The sequence below is a fragment of the Mustela lutreola genome, chromosome 3 (assembly GCF_030435805.1).
Source record: "Mustela lutreola isolate mMusLut2 chromosome 3, mMusLut2.pri, whole genome shotgun sequence".
NCBI classification, from domain to species: Eukaryota; Metazoa; Chordata; class Mammalia; order Carnivora; family Mustelidae; genus Mustela; species Mustela lutreola.
In genome coordinates, this window is record NC_081292.1 from 78,013,671 (window position 1) to 78,036,383 (window position 22,713).

The 22,713-nt window shown below is 36.4% G+C and overlaps 1 protein-coding gene across 1 annotated transcript in view; it reads right to left on the reverse strand.

Annotated features, from left to right (window-relative positions):
* Positions 1-22,713, reverse strand: part of RP1 (RP1 axonemal microtubule associated) — a 363,653-nt gene that overhangs the window by 219,892 nt on the left and 121,048 nt on the right. The window contains exons 7-8 of the mRNA XM_059166436.1: positions 8,488-8,639; positions 3,435-3,513 (exon numbers count right to left, since the gene is read on the reverse strand). Coding sequence (XP_059022419.1) covers positions 3,435-3,513; positions 8,488-8,639 — 231 coding nt within the window. The remainder of the gene's footprint in view (positions 1-3,434; positions 3,514-8,487; positions 8,640-22,713) is intronic.

Genomic DNA, 22,713 nt, shown 5'->3' on the forward strand with positions numbered 1-22,713 from the left:
TTTATTGTCATACTCACTTCATTGAAGTGGTCTGGAGATTGTAGTATCTCCAAAACACACTTGTACTTCCTCCAAAAAATTCACAGAAACACTTTAATTTTTTTAATTCATATTTTCTTATGTTATATTAGTAATATTTTTAGATAATTTATTCAGCAGCTTCCTCAAAAACATTGTATTATATACATTAAACAGAGATTATTATATCAGAAAACCAAATCTACTACCACATACCCAAAAGAATGTAATATGATTTCAAAATGCTTTGTGGTAAGTCTCACATATAAAGAAGCATAGCAGTTTGTAATATCCAATACACATATTTATACACTGTAGTTTATAGCCTTAACAGAAGGGGGAATTATATTCACATAATGTAGGGTACTTAAACAAATATGTCTTTGTTTTTGTGCATTACCCCTCCCAACATTTTTTGTGTTTAAACTTCTCTCTGCTACAAAATGCTACCACATTTTTAAAATTATCTTTTTTTTTAAGGTTTTATTTATTTGAAGAGAGAGATCACAAGTAGGCAGAGAGGCAGGCAGAGAGAGAGGAGGAAGCAGGCTCCCTGCTGAGCAGAGAGCCCGATGCGGGACTCCATCCCAGGACCCTGAGATCATGACCTGAGCCGAAGGCAGCGGCTTAACCCACTGAGCCACCCAGGCGCCCCTAAAATTATCTTTTTTAATCGAATAATGTCCTTTTCATCCTGTAAACTCTCCCTCTGAGATGTTATCAAAAGGACTAAGGTTTAAGAGAAATTGAAACCATTTGATTACTGGTAAACTTTAACCACTGAGATCCTCACCCTCTGTTACTAGAAGAAACAGTAATTTACCCAGTTACCCAACAAGTGATCCCAAATTTCTCTGCAACTTAGATCTACTAGGATTTCTTCAGTAACTTTAATGTTCTTCATCTCTTATAAACAAATAATGACTGAGGATACTCTGAATAAGACTTTCTGAGAGAAAAATTTGTAATAGCAATAATGAAGCAGTTTGAAACTATTTCAGAAAGTATTCTTAGCATGTTATTACTTCTTGAATTACAAAACGGATGTAAGTTTAAAATAACAGTATTTTTTAAGTTAAAAAAAAAAATGACCTACAGCTTAATCACTTTTGGTCAGGGGGTTGGTAAATACTGAGTTCTATTTCCCTACAGAATACACTATATAAAGCCAAATATCCAGGGTGGTGGAAGAGAAGTGGCCGTATGAAGGAGACACTTTTCCACTCCTAAAATGAGGACTGTAAGTCACATGCGGCAAAGATTCAATGAATGTTGGCTGACTGAACCCAAGGGAAGTAGCACAACCAGCTAAGGAAAAAAAGGCTGGCTACCTTTTCCTTTTCCTTCTTAACCAGTGGGAAACACAACCTGCTTGCCCTGGCCATTTCCATCACCACCAACTCCTAAAAATGTTCTTAGATAAATATCTGCTGATTTTAAAAATAAAGAGCTGGAGAAGAGTTGAAGGAGGCAAGATTATAAAAGGAATTTTTCATTTCCTCCTTAAAATGCATGTGGGTAAAATGTAGAAATGGAAGAAAATAGATTAATTTTATAAAACTATACGTTGAATTTGTATTTAAAATGCAAATTAAAAAGTTCTAATTACTATCTATTGATAATTCACTGTCAAGTGTATACTGCTTTGCCATTCTTTTTTTTTTTTTAAGATTTTATTTTCAAGTAATCTTTATACCCAATGTGGGCTCAAACTCACCACCCCAAGATCAAGAGATCTACCAACAGAGCCAGCCAGGTGCCCTCTGCACAGCCATTCACAAACAACCTCACATAATCCTCACAATAACTATACAAAGTATTCATTCATTTTACAGATGACAAACTGAAACTCAGAGAGTTTTTAAGTTACTTGCTCAAGATCAAAAAGTCAACAACTGACAGGTTCTGAATTCAAATATGTGCTACTGGTTAACATTTTTGGGGTGGGGGTCTTTTATTGAAATAGTAAATTGGTTATTTTTTTTCTTGTGTTATGTTAGTCACCTTACTACTCTTCATTATGTCACAGCAATAATATCTCATTTACTTAGATTCTATTTAGGTAAACTAAGAAAATCAGAATTTGGAGGAAAAAAGACAGGACTTCCAACTAGAATCAGGAAGCAAACTGTTGTATCAAACTTTTGGGATTTAAAATCATCTTGCTACCTCTTGGTATACTAAAGGGCAGGCATCCCATCTTAATCATCCTTGTATTTACTATAGAGAGCACTCAGTACAGCACTTTGTACATAGTAGATCCACCAAAAATATTTATAAAATTGAATTAGTTGCTTGTGTTAGCTTGTGCACATTTACATGTCCTATTAATGTTGTACTAAAGCATTGTCTAACTAGCCTGCCTGATAGTCATGTGACTCCCTACAGAAGCAAAATGCGATTTAACATAGTATTTACTATGGATAAGAGCCCAGATTATAAAATTAGCCATCAACTGATAGAAAATAAACTGCAAAAGATTTGAGTCTGGTCAAATTATAAACAAATTACAACCAAGAGAGAAAACAACATCACAGGTATGTTTTTACTGTCTTACGACATTAGTCACATTTTAAATTTAATTTATCAATCTCACTCAACATTCTTTTTGTTTTCACTGATTATAGGAATATATTTTTCAGTTTCATGTAACTTCCTTTGTGCAAGTTTTCTCACCTTGCTAGTATTCTCATTAATTATTTAAACACATTTCCAGTATATACTGGTAAAAAAAAAAAAAAACTTTGTTTTTAACACTTTGACAATTATGCATTGATACTTTTTAGTGAAAGAATTTATCCTCTTGTGTGATGTTTTATCCATTTTGTGGTATGTACACATTAGTACTCTTATCTTTTGTTGGAAGAATTTTGCTTATCTTATGTTTGTTTTACACAGTAGCTGAAAATGAACTTATTGGGAAGTTGTAGGTTATCTCGCTGAACTGATGGGAAAATTGAGAGAGAAGCATAAACAAAATAGCAGCAGGAAACACAGCTGTGAACTTGTTCCCAAGACAGTCTCCTCAACATGCCACTGTTGACACTAGTTTCTACTACTTCATAAAATATCACTGCCAGCAGACACCGTTGCTATATCCACAAGTAGCATGTTAGAATGCCACCACATGCCACAGCATATAAATCCCAAATTCCCCTGAATTTTATGCATCACTCATTCTAGCATTTTAGACAGAGCATCTTCTTGGACAAGCCTACAGCCAAAAAAACAAAACAAAAACCCACATCTGCTTAAAATTTAAAGAATATTTGTGTCCATTATTTTAATTTCAGATAGTCAATACTTAAAGATGAATTTCTTATATGTTTGTCATAACTATTAACTAAATTTTCACAGGGTTTTACATGAAAAGAGTGGAATCAAGCCTTGAATATCTACTTATATAAGACTTTTACCTGGGCCAACCCCATCATGACCTATGACAATCTTATACAAATCCCCAAGGTGCACAGCTTCTAGGGAGAAGGTGTCAGTCTGCAACAAATCAAAAGAGTATAGTTATATCTGGACTATGAGAATGATTTTTAGTAAGATTATATATTAATATATACTAAAAATTGATTGGGAAAAGAATCAGGGTCATTCAATAAATCTAAATTTGAAGGTAAAGGTAAAACAATGTTAATTTGCAGAACATAATAAGATTTTTAATATACTCCACTCATTTTTGTTAGCCATATGTCATTATAAAAACATAAATTTGGGGATCCTACAAATATATGTTTCAAATATTAGCACATATGAAATAATTATAAAATATACCTTTATTTTTCAGTCCTTTGAATATAACCAATACATACCTTCCCTAGGGTGAAATTTTTTAAGCAATGTTTATAGGCCATTGACAAATATAATGTTTCTAAAGTAACTTTAGGATATTGATGAAAAAAATTATTAGAAATTTATAACAACTATCTGAATCCCAATGTGCTGCTACAATAAAAATTATTCATCTTTCTACTCCAAAGGTTTATGTATTCAGAATATGGGTTAAAGTAAGGCGCACAAAGTTCCTTTGATAAAAACTAAGATAATATTATAGGTTAAAATGTAAGGAAAAAATATTAGATGTAGCATATCAGTTGAAAAATAACAAAACAAAAATAACATTTTCATTTATATAGTGACTTACACATTTTAAAATATTTTCATATACATTTTACTTTAGCCTTAGAAGTCACTCAGTGAGAAGAATATTTATTCCACAAAAGGAAGAGTGAGGCACAGATCGAGGATTAGAAATCAGTTCCTCTGATATATCACAAAACTACTTTACAGCCACTTTGTCTTTACATAAGTGGACTATAAAGAATATAAATAACGTATAATGCCATTCACTTAAAAAATATATTGTCTCTCCCTAATACAGATTAATGTGTAACATTATCCTCCCTTTATCTATGACACACATCTGATAGAAAGGAAGAATTTCTGTGCAAACAAAATAAGAGCAGAGAAAATTATGTTATAATATTTATGATCATTGATATAGAGAATGCCAAGAAAAATAAAGGAAACATGTAAAGAAAATATCCTGTCATACTCACTTAAAAATTATTTGGGTCATCAAAAAAAGAAAAGCTGAAATAATTTAAATGTAATGATCCTTTTATGCTTTACTCAGTTAAATATAATTAATATTAGTAATAATAAAAATGATATTATATATTCAATTTCCACATTTGACAATGAAAGTTGCTATATACAGTGAATGACATTTAACAATATAAAGGTAAATTTAAAAATCAGATAACAGAGGATGACTTCACTTCAGCAAGATGGTGGACTAGGGAAAACCAAGCCCTCATTCCCCAGTGGAGACACTATTTTAACAATAATATATGGGCTATAATACTTCAGTGCAAATTCTGGACAGCAGATGAGAAGCTGCAGTACCTACTTGAATGCATAATAAAAAAGGAACTCCATCAAAAGAGGTAGGGAAGCTTGTGACCTTTTCATGCTCTACTTGGCATAGTGTGTTGTAATTGAGAGGAAACTTTCCATATCCTGGATCCTCTTCTGCGACAAAAACAAAGGAGTGGATAATGTACACAAAATTCTGACTTCTCTGGGAGCTGCTCAAAGAACTGATTTCTCGGGGCGCCTGGGTGGCTCAGTGGGTTAAGCCGCTGCCTTCGGCTCAGGTCATGATCTCAGAGTCTTGGGATCGAGTCCCGCATCAGGCTCTCTGCTCAGCAGGGAGCCTGCTTCCCTCTCTCTCTCTCTCTGCCTGCCTCTCCATCTACTTGTGATTTCTCTCTGTCAAATAAATAAATAAAATCTTAAAAAAAAAAAAAAAAAGAACTGATTTCTCTCTCACGTAACTCAAATACTAATGGCAACAGAGTTTGGAAGCCAATGAAAACAGAGGGGAGGACTGTGACAAGTCAGAGCAGGCAGACAAGGGGTGGAGCTTAAGAGAATATGAGCACAGGAGAAGAAACAGGAGCAAGCAGCTTAGGGAAATTAAGACAGTTAAAAGCACATATACAAGCCCAGAGAGGAGTGGATATAGCCAAAAATAGTATGAGAGGCCCTGAAAACTCTAACCAGATTCATTGGTGAGGGCTTCCCCTCTAAATGCAGTCCTTCAAGAGTAGGGAAGATAGTTGTTTTTTCAAATGCCAAATCTCAACAAAAGATCACAAGACATATAAAAAGGAAACATAGCTCAATCAAAGGAATAAAATAAATTACAGAAACCAATCATAAAGAAATGAAGATCTCTAAACTTTCTGAGAAATAAATTTAAACTGATTTGATCAGGCAGAAGAAAAAAAAGTAACCTTGAAGACAGACCATTTGAAATCATCATAATGGGAGAAAAAAAATGAAGAAAACTGAAGAGAACAGAAGAGATTCATGGAATACCACAAGCAGATTGGTATATACATTGTGCAAATCACAGAAGAAGAAAGAGAAAGGGCCAAAGAGCTTATCTGAAGAATTATCAAAAAAAAAAAAAATCTAAGAGAAATGGACATACAAATTCAAGATGACCAATTAATAACAAATCAGGATATGACAGATGCTGCAAAGGATGCAGAGAAAGGAGAACCCTCCAACCCTGTTGGTGGGAATGCAAGCTGGTAAAACCACTCTGGAAAATAGCATGGATGTTTCTCAAAAAGTTGAAAATAGAGCTACCCTACAAACCAGCAATTGCACTACTGGGTATTTACCCTAAAGATACAAACGTAGTGATCTGAAGGGGCACATGCACCCGAATGTTTATAGAAGCAATGTCCACAATAGCCAAACTGTGGAAAGAACCTAGATGTCCATCAACAGATAAATCAATAAAGAAGATATGGTATATATATACAAGGAATATTATGCAGAGATCAAAAGAAATGAAATCTTGCCATTTGCAATGACATGGATGGAACTAGAGGGTATTATGCTTAGTGAAATAAGTCAATCGGGAAAGACAACTATCATATGATCTCCCTGATATGAAGTAGTGGAGATACAACTTGGAGGTTTTGGGGGGGTAGGAAAAGAATAAATGAAACAAGATGGGATTGAAAGGGAGACAAACCATAAGAGGCTCTTAATGTCACAAAACAAACTGAGGGTGGCCGGGGGGAGGGGGGAGGGAGAGGGTGGTAGGGTTATGGACATTGGGGAGTGTATGTGCTGTAGTGAGTGCTGTGAAGTGTGTAAACCTGGTGATTCACAGACCTGTACCCCTGGGGATAAAAATATATTATATGTCTACAAAAAAATTAAAAATTAAAAATTAAATAAATAAATACATAAATAAATACAAATAAATATAAAGAAGAACAAACTTAGAAATTTCACACTTCTTAATCTTAATACATATTACAAAACTATAGTAATTAAAACAGCATGGTACTAACATAAAGACAGATATATAGACAAATACTCTAGAACAGGGAGCCCAGAAAAATATAATATGTTTATATTTTTTTCAAACATCTCTGACCAAGGTGTCACGACCACTTAATAGGGAAAAGAAAGTCTCTTCAAAATACTGTTAATGAATCTAGATATCCACATGCAAAAGAATGAAGTTGGACCCTTACCTTATATCATATACAAAATTAACTCAAAATGGATTAAAATTATAAACAGAAAAATCAAAACTAAAAACTCTTAGAAAAAAAATAGGGAGAAAGCTTGGGAACACTGGATTTAGCAATGATTTCTTAGATATGATACCAAAAATATAGAAAAAGAAAAAAGCAAAATAGACAAAGGAGACTACATGAATTAAAAACTTCTGAGCATCAAAGGATACAAATAAAAGAATAAAAAGGCAAATTCCAGAATGGAAGAAAATATTTACAAATCATATTTGTGATAAGAGCTTTATCCAGAGTACATAAAGAACTCCTTGGGGTACCTAAGTGGCTCAGTCGTGAAGCACCTTGCCTTCAGCTCGGGTCGTGATCCGAGGGTCCTGGGATCAAGCTCCATATTGGGCTCTGTTCTCTGTGGAAAGCCTGCTTCTCCCTCTCCCACTCCCCCTGATTGTGTTCCTGTTCTTGCTGTCTCTCTCTCTATGTCAAACAAATAAAATCTTTTAAAAAAGGAAAAAGAACTACAACTCAACAAGAAATAGACAAATGTCTAAATTTTAAAACAGCCAAGGACTTGAATAAACATCTCTGCAAATATGATACACAAATGATATGAAAGTAACATTTAACAGTAGAGAGAAGCAAATCAAAACCATGATGAGACAACACCTCACATCCATTAGGATGGTTACTACATAAAAAAATTTAAATTTAAAAACAAAAAATAAGTGTTAGCAAGGATGTGAAGAAACTGGAACCCTTGTGCATTGTTGGTGAGACTGTAAAATGGTGCATTTACTTTGAAAACACTATGCCAATTCCTCAAAAAATTAAAAATATAAGTTCCATATAATCCAGCTGTCCTGCATATATTCAAAAGTATTGAATGAACAGAACTAAAGGGATATTTGCACACTTATTACATTATTTTTAATAAGCCAGAGTTTGACAACCAAAATTTCCATCAATGTATGAATCGATTAAATAATGTGGTATATGTGTACAATAAAATACTATCCAGCTTTAAAAAGGAAGGAAATCCTATCACACTGTACAGCATGGATGAATATTGAAGACATTATGCTAAGTGGAATAAGCCAGTCACAAAAAGACAATTATTATGTGATTCCAATTATATGAGATATCTGAAGTAGTCAAATTTATAGAAACAGAAAGTAAAATGTGATTGACAAGGGCTGAGGAGAGGGATAAATATGCAGTTCTTTAATCAGTACAGAATTTCAGTTTTGCAGGATGAAAAATGTCTAGATTACTGTGAATATACTTAACACTAGGGAACTTAAAAACACTTAAACATAATTATGACTTTAGTAAAGTTTTATTTTATTGTTTTACCACAATTTTAAAAAATCAAACAAAGGATTTTGTCACTTACTTGTCCTCTTAAAAAACTGAAGGAGTTCTTTGATCGAAATAGTTGTCTAGATCCTGAATCTCCCTTTTCCCCATAGATAGAAATGTACACACTTGCTCCTGTTCCAGCATTCCAACGCTCACCTGTTGCCACATGCACTTCGTATACTGTCACTGACAACGAAAGAAAAATAATTTTTATATGCCAAGAATTACTCTTATGGTAGAAAAATTACTTATACCTAATCAAGAGTTCCAGTTTCAGTCAAAATGCAGTAACACATTCTACCCAGTTTCTCCCACTGAATACAACTAGAAAATTTTGATAAAATACATGGTACAGCTACAAAAAGATGCTGAAGAGTAAACCCTACTGGGGGGATTGGGAAAGAAGACCAGATTTTGAGGTACCAACAAGTGATACTGTCTTTTTTTTTTTTTTTTTTTTTTTGTCCCCTGCTATTTCCCACCCTGAACTCAGTTCACCAGAAAGCTGGAAATAGGCACTGAAGCTTAGACAGAGGCAGCTCAGGAGACCTCTTCCTCAGGTTTAAGAACCAGGAAAGAAAATTCCTAACATATAGGGATAGTACAGATACTGTACCATTCTTTGTTTGTTGTTTATTTGATTGTTTGTTTGTTTTTGGCCTTTCATTTCTCCATTCTCTCACATCTCAGTGCCTATGCACAGAAGCAAACAGGAACCAACACTCTGAGGGAGAACTTCTGCCCCTGTTCACAGGATCTGGGATTCAGTAGGGTGGGGCCAATCTCAATTGCTTTCTTTGCTCTCTCTGTTCTATCACTACTTAGCCCTGGACATCAGAAGACCACAGAAATGTACAGCAAAGCAGGTAAACTAAAGCATCAGCTAACCCATCAAAAGACCAAAAATGGAGCCAGGGAATTGGAAAGTATGAAAGAGGTTCATAGAGGGAAGAAAGGCAAACACAGAAAGCTCTTTATTAACTCCTGGGCTCATCCCTAAACTAAGGATGTGTGAATACCAAATACTCTGAGATCTAAACCAACAGATAAACCTTCATGTAGGCCCTAGATTCACTAATGAATAGTATATAGGTGGGACAGATCTGAATAGCACTGCCAAGTCTTTTAAAACTAAACTGGCATTGGAACCACAGCCTGAAACTAACCAGTGGTCAACTACCTGTTCAAACAAAAATATAAACATTCTCCATAGGATTTAAATAACATCCAGTCTCAAATAATAATATGTAAAATATCCAGGATATAATTCAAAATTATTCTGCATATGAAGAACCGGAAAAATTTCAAATCATATGGGAGAAGACAATGACAAAAGATATCAACTTCAAAATGATACCAAGTATTGGAATTATCTGACAAAATCTTTACAACAACTATGACACAAATGGTACTGTAACAATCATGAACACTTTCAAAACGGATGGAAATACAGAACGTATCAATAAAAGAAAACTTGAAAAAAAACAAATGGAAATCGTAGACCTCAACAAACACCATAAGCAAATTTTAAAACTTACTGAATAGGGTCAAGAGAATGAGGAGGACATAAGACAACATTAGTGAACTTGAAAAGAGAGTAAATAGAAATTATGCAAGTTAACAAAAGAGAAAAAATATCTCTAACAATTTTAAATATTAAAATATTTTAAATTTTAAAAATTTAAAATATAGAAGATATTTTGTTTTAAATATAAAAATACTTTCATTTCATTTTCATTCAGGGCATACCCTGATCCCCAAACCAGGCAAAGACCCCACCAAAAAGGAGAATTTCAGACCAATATCCCTGATGAATATGGATGCCAAGATTCTCAACAAGATTCTAGCTAATCCAGAATCCAAAAGTATATTAAAAAGATTATCCACCATGACCAGATGGGATTGATCCATGGGATGCAAGTGTGGTTCAACATTTGCAAATCAATCAATATGACAGAACAAATCAATAAGAGGATAGAAAAACCACATGGTCCTCTCGATGAAGAAAAAGCAATTGACAAGAACCACATGGTCCTCTCAATTGATACAGAAAAAGCATTTGACAAAATCCAGCATCTGTTCCTGATTAAAACCCTTCAAAATATATGGATAGAGGGAACATTCCTCAACTTCATAAAATCTACCCATGAAAAACCCACAGCAAATATCATCCTCAATGGGGAAAAACTGACAGCCTTCCCATTGATGTCAGGAACACGACAAGGATGCCCACTCTCACCACTGTTGTTCAACATAGTACTAAAAGTCCTAGTAACAGCAATCAAACAACAAAAAGAAATAAAACATAATCAGATTAGCAATGAAGAAGTCAAACTCTTTCTCTCTTTGCAGATGACATGATACTTTATATGGAAAACCTAAAAGACCCCACCCCAAACTACTAGAACTCATATAACAATTCAGTAATGTGGCAGGATATAAAATCAATGTACAGAAATCAGTTGCTTTCTCACACAGAAATAATAAAAATACAGAAAAGGAAATTAGAGAATTGATTCCATTTACTATAGCACCAAGAACCATAAGATACCTGGGAATAAACCTATACAAAAAAATAAAGGATGTCTTTGTAGCCGAAGAATTACAGAACACTCATGAAAGAAATTAAAGACACAAAAAGATAGAAGACAATTCCATGCTCATGGGTCTGGAGAATAAATATTTTTAAAATGTCTATACTGCCCAGAGCAATCTATACTTTTTCAATGCCATCCCAGTCAAAATTCCATGGACATTTTTCAAAGTGCTAGAACAAACATTCCTAAAATTTGTATGGAACCAGAAAAGACCTTGAATTGCTAAGGAAATTTTGAAAAAGGAAAATAAATCTGGGACATCACGTTGCCTGATTTCAAGCTTTACTACAAAGCTGTGATCACCAGGACAGCATAGCACAGGAACAAAAATAGACATATAGACCAGTAGAACAGAACGGAGTCCACATATGGACTCTCAGCTCTACGGTCAAATAATCTTTGACAAAGCAAGAAAAAATATTCAGTGGAAAAAAGACAGTCTCTTCAATAAATGGTACTGGAAAAATTGGGCAGTTATGTGTAGAAGAATGAAACTCAACCATTCCCTTACACCATACACAAAGATAAACTTGAAATAGATAAAAGACCTCAATGTGAGGCAAGAATCTGTCAAAATCCCAGAGAAGAACATAGACAGTAACCTCTTTGACATCACCCACAGCAACTTCTTTCATGATATGTCTCCAAAGGCAAAGGAAACAAAAGAAAAAATAAACTGTTGGGACTTCATCAAGATCAAAAGCTATGCCACAGCAAAGGAAACAGTCAACAAAACAAAGAGGCAAGCCACGGAATAGGAGAAGATATTTACAAATGACATGATAGACAAAGGGCTGGTATCCAAGATCTATAAAGAACTTCTCAAACTCCACACCCAAAAAACAGATGATCATGTCAGAAAATGGGCAAAAGACATGAATAGACATTTCTCCAAAGAAGACATACAAATGGCTAACAGACACATAAGAAAATGTTCATCATCATTAGCAATCAGGGAGATTCAAATCAAAACAACATTGAGATACCACTTTATACAAGTAGAATTGCAAAAATTAACAAGACAGTAAACATCATATGTTGGAGAAGGTATGGAGAAAGAAGAGCCCTCTTACACTGTTGGTGGTAATGCAAGTTGGTGCAACCACTTTGGAAAACAGTGTGGAAATTCCTCAAAAAATCAAAATAGAGCTACCCTATGACCCTGGAATTGCACTACTGGGTATTTACCCCAAAGATACAGATGTAATGAAAAGAAGGGCCATCTGTACCCCAATGTTCATAGCAGCAATGGCCACAGTCACCAAACTGTGGAAAGAACCAAGATGCCCTTCAACGGACGAATGGATAAAGAAGATATGGTCCATATATACAATGGAGTATTGTGCTTCCAGCAGAAAGGATGAATACCTAACTTTTATATCAACATGGATAGGACTAGAAGAGATTATGCTGAATGAAATAAGTCCAGCAGAGGAAGTCAAGTATCATATGGTTTCACTTGGTTTCACTTACTTGTAGAGCTTAAGGAATAACATGGAGGATATTGGAAGATGGAGACAAGAAGCAATATGGGGAAAATCAGAGGGGGAGATAAACCATGAGAGACTGAACTCTGAGTAAAAAACTGAAGGGTTTGGAGGGGAGGGGAGTGGGGGGGTTGGGTGAGCCTGGTGGTGGGTATTATGGAGGGCATGTATTGCATGGAGCACTGGGTGTGGTCCATAAACAATGAATTTTGGAACACTGAAAAGAAATAAAATAAAATAAAAGGGAAAAAAATAAAATTTTAAAAATAGCTATTCCTCTAACATAGGAGCAGCCAATTATATAAAGGAATTAATAACAAAATCAAAGAAACACATAAAAATAATACAATAATAATACAGGACTTTAAGAGCCCCTCACTAAAATGCATAGATAATCTAAGCAAAAGATCAACAAGGAATAAAGGTCTTAAATGACACACCGGACCAGATGGACATCACAGATATATTTAGGACATTCCATCCCAAAGCAACAGAATACACATTCTTCTCTAGTGCACATGGAACATTCTCCAGAATAGATCACATCCTGAGTCATAAGTCAGGTCTCAACCTATACCAAAAGATTAGGATCATTCCCTGCATATTTTCGGACCACAATGATCTGAAACTAGAATTCAATCACAAGAGGAAAGTTGGAAAGAACTCAAATACATGGAGGTTAAAGAGCATCCTATTAAAGAATGAATGGGTCAACCAGGAAATTAAAGAATTTTAAAAATTCATGGAAACAAATGATAACGAAAACACAACGGTTCAAAATCTTTGGGACACAGCAAAGGCAGTCCTGAGAGAAAAGCATATAGTGATACAAGCCTTTCTCAAGAAACAAGAAAGGTCTCAAGTATGCAACCTAACCCTTCACCTAAAGGAGCTAAAGAACAGCAAAGAAAGCCTAAATCCGGCAGAAGAAGAGAAATAATAAAGATCAGAGCAGAAATCAATGAAATAGAAACCAAAAGAAAAGTAGAACAGATCAACGAAACTAGGAGCTTGCTCTTTGAAAGAATTAATAAGATTGATAAGCCCCTGGCCAGACTTATCAAAAAGAAAAGAGAAAGGACCCAAATTGATAAAATCATGAATGAACAAAGAGAGATCACAACCAACACCAAAGAAATACAAACAATTATAAAAACATATTATAAGCAACTATATGCCAGTAAATTTGACAATCTGGGAAAAATGGATGCATTCATAGAGACATATAAACTACCAAAACTGAGCCAGAAAGAAATAGAAAACCTGAACAGACCCATAGCCAGTACAGAAATTGAAACAGTCATCAAAAATCTCCCAACAAATAAGAGCCCAGGGCCAAATGGCTTCCCATGGAATTCTACCAAACATTTAAAGAAGAATTAATACCTATTATCCTGAAACTGTTCCAAAAATAGAAATGGAAGGAAAACTTCCAAACTCATTTTATGAGGCCAGAATTACCTTGATCCCAAAACCAGACAAAGACCCCAACAAAAAGGAATATTACAGACCAATATCCTTAATGAACATGGATGCAAAAATTCTCACCATAATACTAGCCAATAGGATCCAACAGTACATTAAAAGGATTATTCGCCACAACGTAGTGGGATTTATTCCTGGGCTGCAAGGTGGGTTCAACTTCTGCAAATCAATTGATGTGATACAATACATTAATAAAAGAAAGAACGAGAACCATATGAATCTCTCAATAGATGCTTAAAAAGCATTTGACAAAGTACAGCATCCTTTCTGGATCAAAACTCTTCAAAATGTAGGGATAGAGGGTACGTACCTCAATATCATAAAAACCATCCATGAAAAACCCACAGCAAGTATCATTCTCAATGGGGAAAACCTGAGAGCTTTCCCCTAAGGTCAGGAACATGGCAGGGCTGTCCACTATCACCACTGCTATTCAACATAGTACTAGAAGTCCTAGCCTCAGCAATCAGACAAAAAAAGAAATAAAAGGCATCTGAATAGGCAAAGAAGAAGCCAAACTCTCACTCTTTGCAGAAGAGATGATACTTGAGGTGGAATACCCAAAAGACTCCACTCCAAAACTCCTAGAACTCATACAGAAATTCAATAAAGTGTCAGGATATAAAATCAATGCACAGAAATCAGTTGCATTTCTATACACCAATGGCAAGACAGAAAAAAGATAAATTAAGGAGCTGATCCCATTTACCATTGCACCCAAAACCATAAGACACCTAGGAATAAAGTAACCAAAGATGCAAAGAATCTGTACTCAGAAAACCATAAAGTACTCATGAAAGAAATTGAGGAAGACACAAAGAAATGGAAATACATTCCATGCTCATGGACTTGAAGAACAAATATTGTGAAAATGTCTATGATACCTAAAGCAATCTACACATTTAATTCAATCCCTATCAAAATACCATCCATTTTTTTTCAAAGAAATGGAACAAATAACCCTAAAATGTATATGGAACCAGAAAAGACCCCAAATAGCCAGAGGAATGTTGAAGTTGGTGTCATCACAATTCCAGACTTCAAGCTCTATTACAAAGCTGTAATCATCAAGACAGAACGGCCCTGGCACAAAAACAGACATACAGATCAATGGAACAGAATAAAGAGCCCAGAAATAGACCTTCAACTCTGTGTTCAACTAATCTCAACAAAGCAGGAAAAAATGTCCAATGGAAAAAAGACAGTCTCTTCAACAAATTGTGTTCGGAAAATTGGACAGCCACATGCAGAAGAATGAAACTGCACCTTTTCCTTATACTGCACACAAAAAATAGATTCAAAATGAATGAATGACCTCAATGTGAGACAGGAATCCATCAAAATCCTTGAGGAGAACACAGGCAGCCACTTCTTTGACCTCAGCCGCAGCAATTTCTTCCTAGAAACATCACCAAAGGCAAGAAAAGCAAGGGCAAAAATGAACTATTGGGACTTCATCAAGATCAAAAGCTTTTGCACAGCAAAGGAAACAGTCAACAAAACCAAAAGACAACTGGCAGAATGGGAGAAGATATTCACAGATGACATAGCAGATAAAGGGCTAGTTTCCAAAATCTATACAGAACTTATCAAACTCAACACCCAAAGAACAAATAATCCAATCAAGAAATGGGCAGAAGACATGAACAGACATTTCTGCAAAGAGGACATGCAGATGTCCAAGAGACACATGAAAAAGTGCTCCACATCACTTGGCCTCAGGGAAATACAAATCAAAACCACAATGGGATACCACCTCACACCAGTCAGAATGGCTAAAATTAACAAGCCAGGAAATGACAAATGTTGGCAAGGATGTGGAAAAAGGGGAACCTTCCTATACTCTTGGTGGGAATGCAAGCTGGTACAGCCACTCTGGAAAACAATATGGAGGTTCCTCAAAAAGTTGAAAACAGACCAATCCTATGACCTAGCAATCACACTAAAGGGTATTTAAGCTAAAGATACAAATGTATTGATCCACAGGGGCATGTGCACTCAAATGTTTGTAGCTGCAATGTCCACAATAGCCAAGCTTTGGAAAGAGCTAGATGTCCATCAACATATGAGTGGATAAAGAAGATGTGGTGTATATATACACAATGGAATACTAGGCAACCATCAAAAGAAATGAAATCTTGCCATTTGCAATGATGTGGATGGAACCAGAAGATACTATGCTGAGAAATATAAGCCAATCAGAGAAAGAAAATTATCATAGGACCTCCCTGATATGAGGAATTTGAGAGGCAGGGCAGGGGTTGTGGGGGGTAGGGAAGGGAAAAATGAAGCATGATGAGATCAGGAGTGGGGGAACCTTACGAGACTCTTAATCTCAGGAAACAAACTGAGGGTTGCTGGGGAGGTGGAGGTTTAGGGATAGGGTGTCTGGGTTATAGATATTGGGGAGGGTATGTGCTATGGTGAGTGCTATGAAATGTGTAAGCCTGATGATTCACAGACCTGTACCCCTGGGACAAATAATACATTACATGTTAATTAAGGGGAAAAAAGGAAGGAAATTCTGTTACATAGTACAACATGGATGAATCACAAGAATATTATGCTAAGTGAAATAAGCTAATCACAATAAGGTAAATATTACATGATTCTGCTCATGATTCTAAAGTATAATCATAGAAGATAAAAAGTAGAAAGCTGATTGCCAAATGCTAAGTGAATGAAGGAGAGGGAATTTCTGTTTAAGGACTATAGAATTTCATCTCTGATTCCAGTTCCACATGTAAGATGCTTCAAATGTACCACTCCATCCTAACAATTAAAAGCTGAACAGACTGAAAAATTGACAACTCTTCTTGAATCCATAAAAGAGATAAGGACACAGAGCAAACTACAGCCCCCAAGATTGGAGAGACAGATGGGCAAACAAGGAGTCACAACTTAGATGATAGCAGAGACTCACAAACAGAAACTGCCATGGAGGGATACCTGGGTGGCTCAGTGGCATCTCACTCTTGGTTTCAGCTCAGGTCATGATCTCTGGGTTGGGATAGAGCCTGCACTGGGCTCTGTGCTTAGTACAGAGTTCACTTCAGATTATTTCTCCCTACCTCTCTGCCTCTTCCCGCTCATGCTTTCTCTAAAATAAACAAAACCTAAAAAGGAAAGGGAGAGAGGGAGGGAGAAAGTAAGTAAGTAAGTTAGAAAAGAAACTACCATGAGAACCACTGCTGGCACTGGAAATTCTGTGCTGTAATTAACAAACTGTTGGAGGTTCATTGCAGTCTGAGAGTTAAAAATTCTGTGAGGAGTTCTTAATCATAGGAGTTCTCAACCATAGGAGCCACCTGCACTTTTTTGAGTGTTGCCTTCAGGAGCTTACCTATGTTCTCACAATAAATATGGGAGAAAATTTTCTTCCTACTCTGGCAAAGGAAGGGCAAAGGGAAGTGTTTTAAAATACACTAGAGCACTATGTTCTTCTTGATAAGACCTGCTCTGAGGAGGTCGGATCCTAACCTCCTAATACCTAGCGTATTAAGGGAGCCTAACTAACCACAGGGAAGGAAAATGCCCAACTCTAGCCAGCTCTAGCCATCCTTTCCCACCTAAGAGGGAAGGAAAAAAAACTGAGAAATACTTATGAAGTTCACAGTACAAAGGCAGAGAATCATTAAAAGACTGAAACCTAATTATAGGACTACAAAACCCTTCCTTCCCCCATGCCTCACCATTGTATTACTAAAAGCCTATTGAGTATATTTTTATCCTTTCGTCTGGTACATCATGTCCAGCTATGAAGAAAAAATTATAAGGCATATTAAAAGGCAAAAAAACACAATTCAAAGAGAAAGAGCAAGCATTAGAAGCAGACATGGCGGGACAGTTGAAATCAGACTGGAAATTTAAAATAACTATGATTAATATCCTAAAGACTCTAATAGATTACATAGGTAACGTGCAAGAACAAGCAGAAAGATGGGATTCCTAAGAAAGAATCAAAAAGAAATGCTAAAAATAAAAACACTGTAACAGGGGAACCTGAGAGGCTCAGTCAGTTAAGTGTATAACACTTGGTTTTGGCTTAGGTCATGATCCCATGGGTTCTAGAATCAAGTCCCACATTGGGTTCTGCACTCAGTGGGGAGTCACCTTGAAGATTCTTTCATTCTGCCTCTCCCCTCACTTACGACACACAGGCACACACTCTCTCTGTCAAATAAATAAATAAAATCTTTAAAAATTTAAAAAATTATAACAAAAGCAAAGAATGCCTTTGATGGACTTATTAGTAGATGCTACACTGATGATAAAGAATCTCTGAGCTATCAAAGAGATATCAATAGAACCCTCCAAAGCTGAAAAGCAAAGAGAAGAAAACTGAAAAACAAGGACTCTGGGACAGCTAGAAAAGGTGTAACATACACATAATGGGAATACCATGAGAAAAAAGAAAGAAAGGAACAAAAGAAATATTTGAAATAATAATGACTAAAAATTACCCCAAATTAATGTCAGACATCAAACCAAAGATCCAGGAAGCTTAGAGAACACCAAGAAGGGTAAGTGCCAAAATAAAAAAATTTTAAATGCCTGTTTAGGTATATCATTTTCAAACTATAAGAAAACAAAAATAAAAGAAAAAAATCCTGAAAAAATAAAGAGAAAAAAGAAAACTATTTATAAAGAAATGAAGATAAAAATTACATCTGACTTCTCAGCAACATGCAAGCAAGAAAGAGTAAAGTGAAATATTAAAAGTAGAGAGAGAAAAAACACCAAAGCAGAATTATGTACCCTAGATTTCATAGATATGAAATTATCTATCAAAAGTGAAGGAGAAATACAAACTTTCTCAAACAAACAAAAATTGAGAAAATTTTTGTTGCCAGTAGACCTGCCTTATAGGAATTATTAGAAGTTCTTACAATAGGAAGGGCAATATGACAGAGAAGTAGGAGCCCCTGTTGCAACTGGTCCCCTAAAGGGAGCTAAATATCTATCAGAACATTCTGAACACCCATAAAATCAGCCTAAGATATAAGATTATACACTTCTGGATCTCAGTGGGAGCAGAGACAGCAGTGGAGAAGTAAAGCGGAGTGGGAACACTTGGACTGATATCAGAGGATAAAAAGAAGGGGGAGGAGCCACCTGAGGTGACCGATTAGAAAGTAATACCACAGTTTGAAAGTGCCTTGTATTGGGCACAAGCATTAACTTGGAGTCCAGTTTAAAGCACTCATATAAAAAAAAAATAATAATAATAAAAATAAAAATCTTAAGGGGAAACTGGTAGAATCCGGTGGTCATGGGCATGGGCCTAAGCCCACAGTCACAAAATGGTCACCGCTGGTGACCACCCATCCCAGAGAGAGCTGGGTAGGGCCTCCAGTCCATTGTCTCTGAGCCCGTGGCTTTCCACAGCTTGTACCACCGCTTAAGCTGGGCACACTCTCTCTGGCACCAGAGAGAGCCAGGTGTGGGGGCCGGCTCAGTCTCTGGACCTGCAGCCTTCTACAACCTGTGGGGCCGCAGGTTCTGAGCGTGCCCAGCCCGGGACTGAGAGAACCCGCGCTGACTCGGGTTGGGTTCCCTGGGTCGCCACCTTCTGTGGCCTGCAAACCGCAGGTCTGGGCACACCCAGTGTGGGCGTGGACCCCAGATAGCAGTCCCAGCAATGGCAGTCACCCAGGTTTGGGCTCACCTGGACCAGACCAATATCGCTAGCAGTTTTAGTGGCATGGAGGTACAAAGCCCAGCAGGGGCCTTGAGGGACCACTGAGACAGTGGCTGGGGGTGCACACCACCTTTGGAGATTGCGGTGTTCAGTGGAGTTTGCGGAGGGAGAGTCTGTGTGTTCTGGACCACTCAGAGGGGAGCAGACTGAGGCTTCACTCTGAGGCAGAGGTATGGGTGCAGACAGTTTGCTTTCTGCCAAACCTCCTAAAAGCCACAAAATGCCACCAAAGAACAGAAACCCCCAGAGAACAAAAGCCTGAAAAACTGGTTTTCATAGAGCCAAGCTCCTTGATAAGGGGCAGGGCGACTCAGCCCAAGTAGAACTGACTGAAAAACAATGTGGCAGTCCCCTCCCCCAGAAGAAAAGCCAAAAGAACAAAAAGAAAACCACCACAGGGTCCCCATAAAATTCTAAAACCCCAACATCAGGGGAAAAGAACATATTGAGCTCCCAATATTGCCCCCAAACATGTATATTTCATAGGTACAGCTTTTCATTTTTTTTAATTTGTTCTCACAATTCCTGTTCTTTTAATTTTTTTAACCTACTTACCACTACACCTAGAGGTTTAATACAATATATTCCATAATAACTTTTTAACTTAAACTTTTTTCATATGTATACCTGTGTTTTCCTTTTCTTTTCTTTTCTTTTCTTTTTTTTTAAATACATATGGATACAAGCTTCAAGGAAATCCTTTTTCCCTATTCAATACTACCCCTATATATAAACTAGTTTTAATTTCCCTGTATCTCTGGAAAGTTGAGTCCTTTAACAAAGATAACAAGAGTCACCCAGGAAGGACCGAAATAATATTCCTCGCCCATACTGAGGGTTTATAACCACCGTCCCATGTTTTTCTTCTGTTGGTGTTGCTCTGTATTTGTTTTTGTTTTTGTACTATATAAATCTTATTCTTGGGGTTCATTTTGGCTGGGTTTTTCTTTTTTTTTTTTTTTTCTTGTCTTTAATTTTGTCAGTCTTTTTCTTTGTTCATTTTTGTTTAGGTACTTTGTAAATCTTACCTTTGGGGCTCATTCTGGCTAGGTTTTCTCTTTTTTTCCCTTTTTCTCTCTCTTTTTTCTTTTTCCTTTCTTTTTGGTACTGACTACAGATTGCTCTGAAACATTCCAGGGTGCAACTTGCCTAGGTCATGGTTGATATATTCAGCTATATATCCCCTCAACGACCTCTCACTAAAATGACTAGGAGGAAGAACACTCAGTAGAGCAAAACTTGAGAGGCTGTACCCTCTACCACAGAAGTACTGGATATGGACATGAACAGTATGTTGGAAAGGGAATTCAGGGTAACCATTATCCAGGCAATGGCTAGGCTGGAGAAGACCATTCCTGGCAACATAGAAACTCTAAGGGTAGAAGTGAGAGTCAATCTGGCAGTATTAAAAAATGCTATCAATGAGATCCAAACTAATCTAAATACTCTAACAGCTAGGATAGACAGAAGATTGAATTAGTGATCTAGAACACAAACTGACAGAGAAGGATCAGGAGGATGCCTGAACAAACAGCTTAGAAGTCATGAAAACAGAATTCAGGAAATAGGGAAGCATGGTGGCTCAGTGGGTTAAAGCCTCTGCCTTCGGCTCAGGTCATGATTCCAGGGTCCTGGGATTGAGCCCCCACATTGAGCTCTCTGCTCAGCAGGGAGTCTGCTTCCTCCTCTCTCTCTGCCTGCCTTTCTGCCTGCTTGTAATCTCTGTCAAATAAATAAATAAAATATTTTTTAAAAAGTCAAAAAAAAAAAGAATTAGGGAAATAAATGATGCCATGAAATATTCTAACATCAGAATTACTGGGATCCCTGAGGCAGTGGAGAAATAAGACTAGAAGGTATAATTGAACAAATTCTGGATGAAAATTTCCCTAATCTGAGGAATGGAACATTTTTTCACGTCCTACAGGCAGAAAGGGTGCCCCCACCCCGAGATCAATAAGTCTAGAAAAACCTCCAGACACTTAATTGTGAAATTCACAAATCATAATTTTAGACAAGAGGTCTTAAGAGCAGCTAGGGGGAAGAGGAAGGACCATCAGAATAACATTAGAGCTGTCCACAGAAACCTGGAAAGTCAGAAAGGGCTGGAAAGACATATTCAAGGCACTAAATAGAAAAACATGCAGCCAAGAATACATTATCCAGCAAGGCTGACATTCAAAATGAATGGGGACATAAAGAGCTTCCAAGACTGGCAAGGTTTAAAAGAGTATGTGACCACCAAGCTGGCACTACAAGAAATATTAAGGGGGGTTCTATAAAAGAAGAAAGAACCCAAGAGTGACATTGAACAGAAATTTACAGAGACAATCTATAGAAACTAGAACTTCTCAGACAGTATGATGTCAATAAAAACTTATCTTTCAATAATCACTCTCAATGTGAACAGACTAAGTGCTCCCATAAAACTGCAAAGGGCTGCAGACTGGATAAAATGACAGAACCCATGCATATGCTGTCTTTAAGAGACACATTTGGAAGCTAAAGATTTATCTAGACTGAAAGTGAAGGGATAGAGAACCATCTTTCATGCCAATGGGCCTCAAAAGAAAGCTGAAATAGCAATTCTTCTATCAGATAAATTAGCTTTTAAGCTAAAGATTGTAGTCAGAGGTACAGAAGGATACTACATCATTACTAAAGGGTCTATCAACCAAGAATATCTAACAACTGTAAATATTTATGCCCCAATATGGGAGCAGCCAACTACATAAGACAACTGTTAACCAAAATAAAGTTATATTGATATGAATACATTAATTGTAGGGGATCTTAACATGCCATTCTCAGTAATAGGCAGATCATCTAAGCAAAAAAATCAATAAAGAAACAAGATTCTTGAATGACACATTGGACCAGAAGGACCTCATAGATATATACAGAACATTCCACTCTAAAACAGCAGAGTAATTCTCCTAAAGCACACATGGAACTTTCTCCAGAATAGACCATATACTTGGTCACAAATC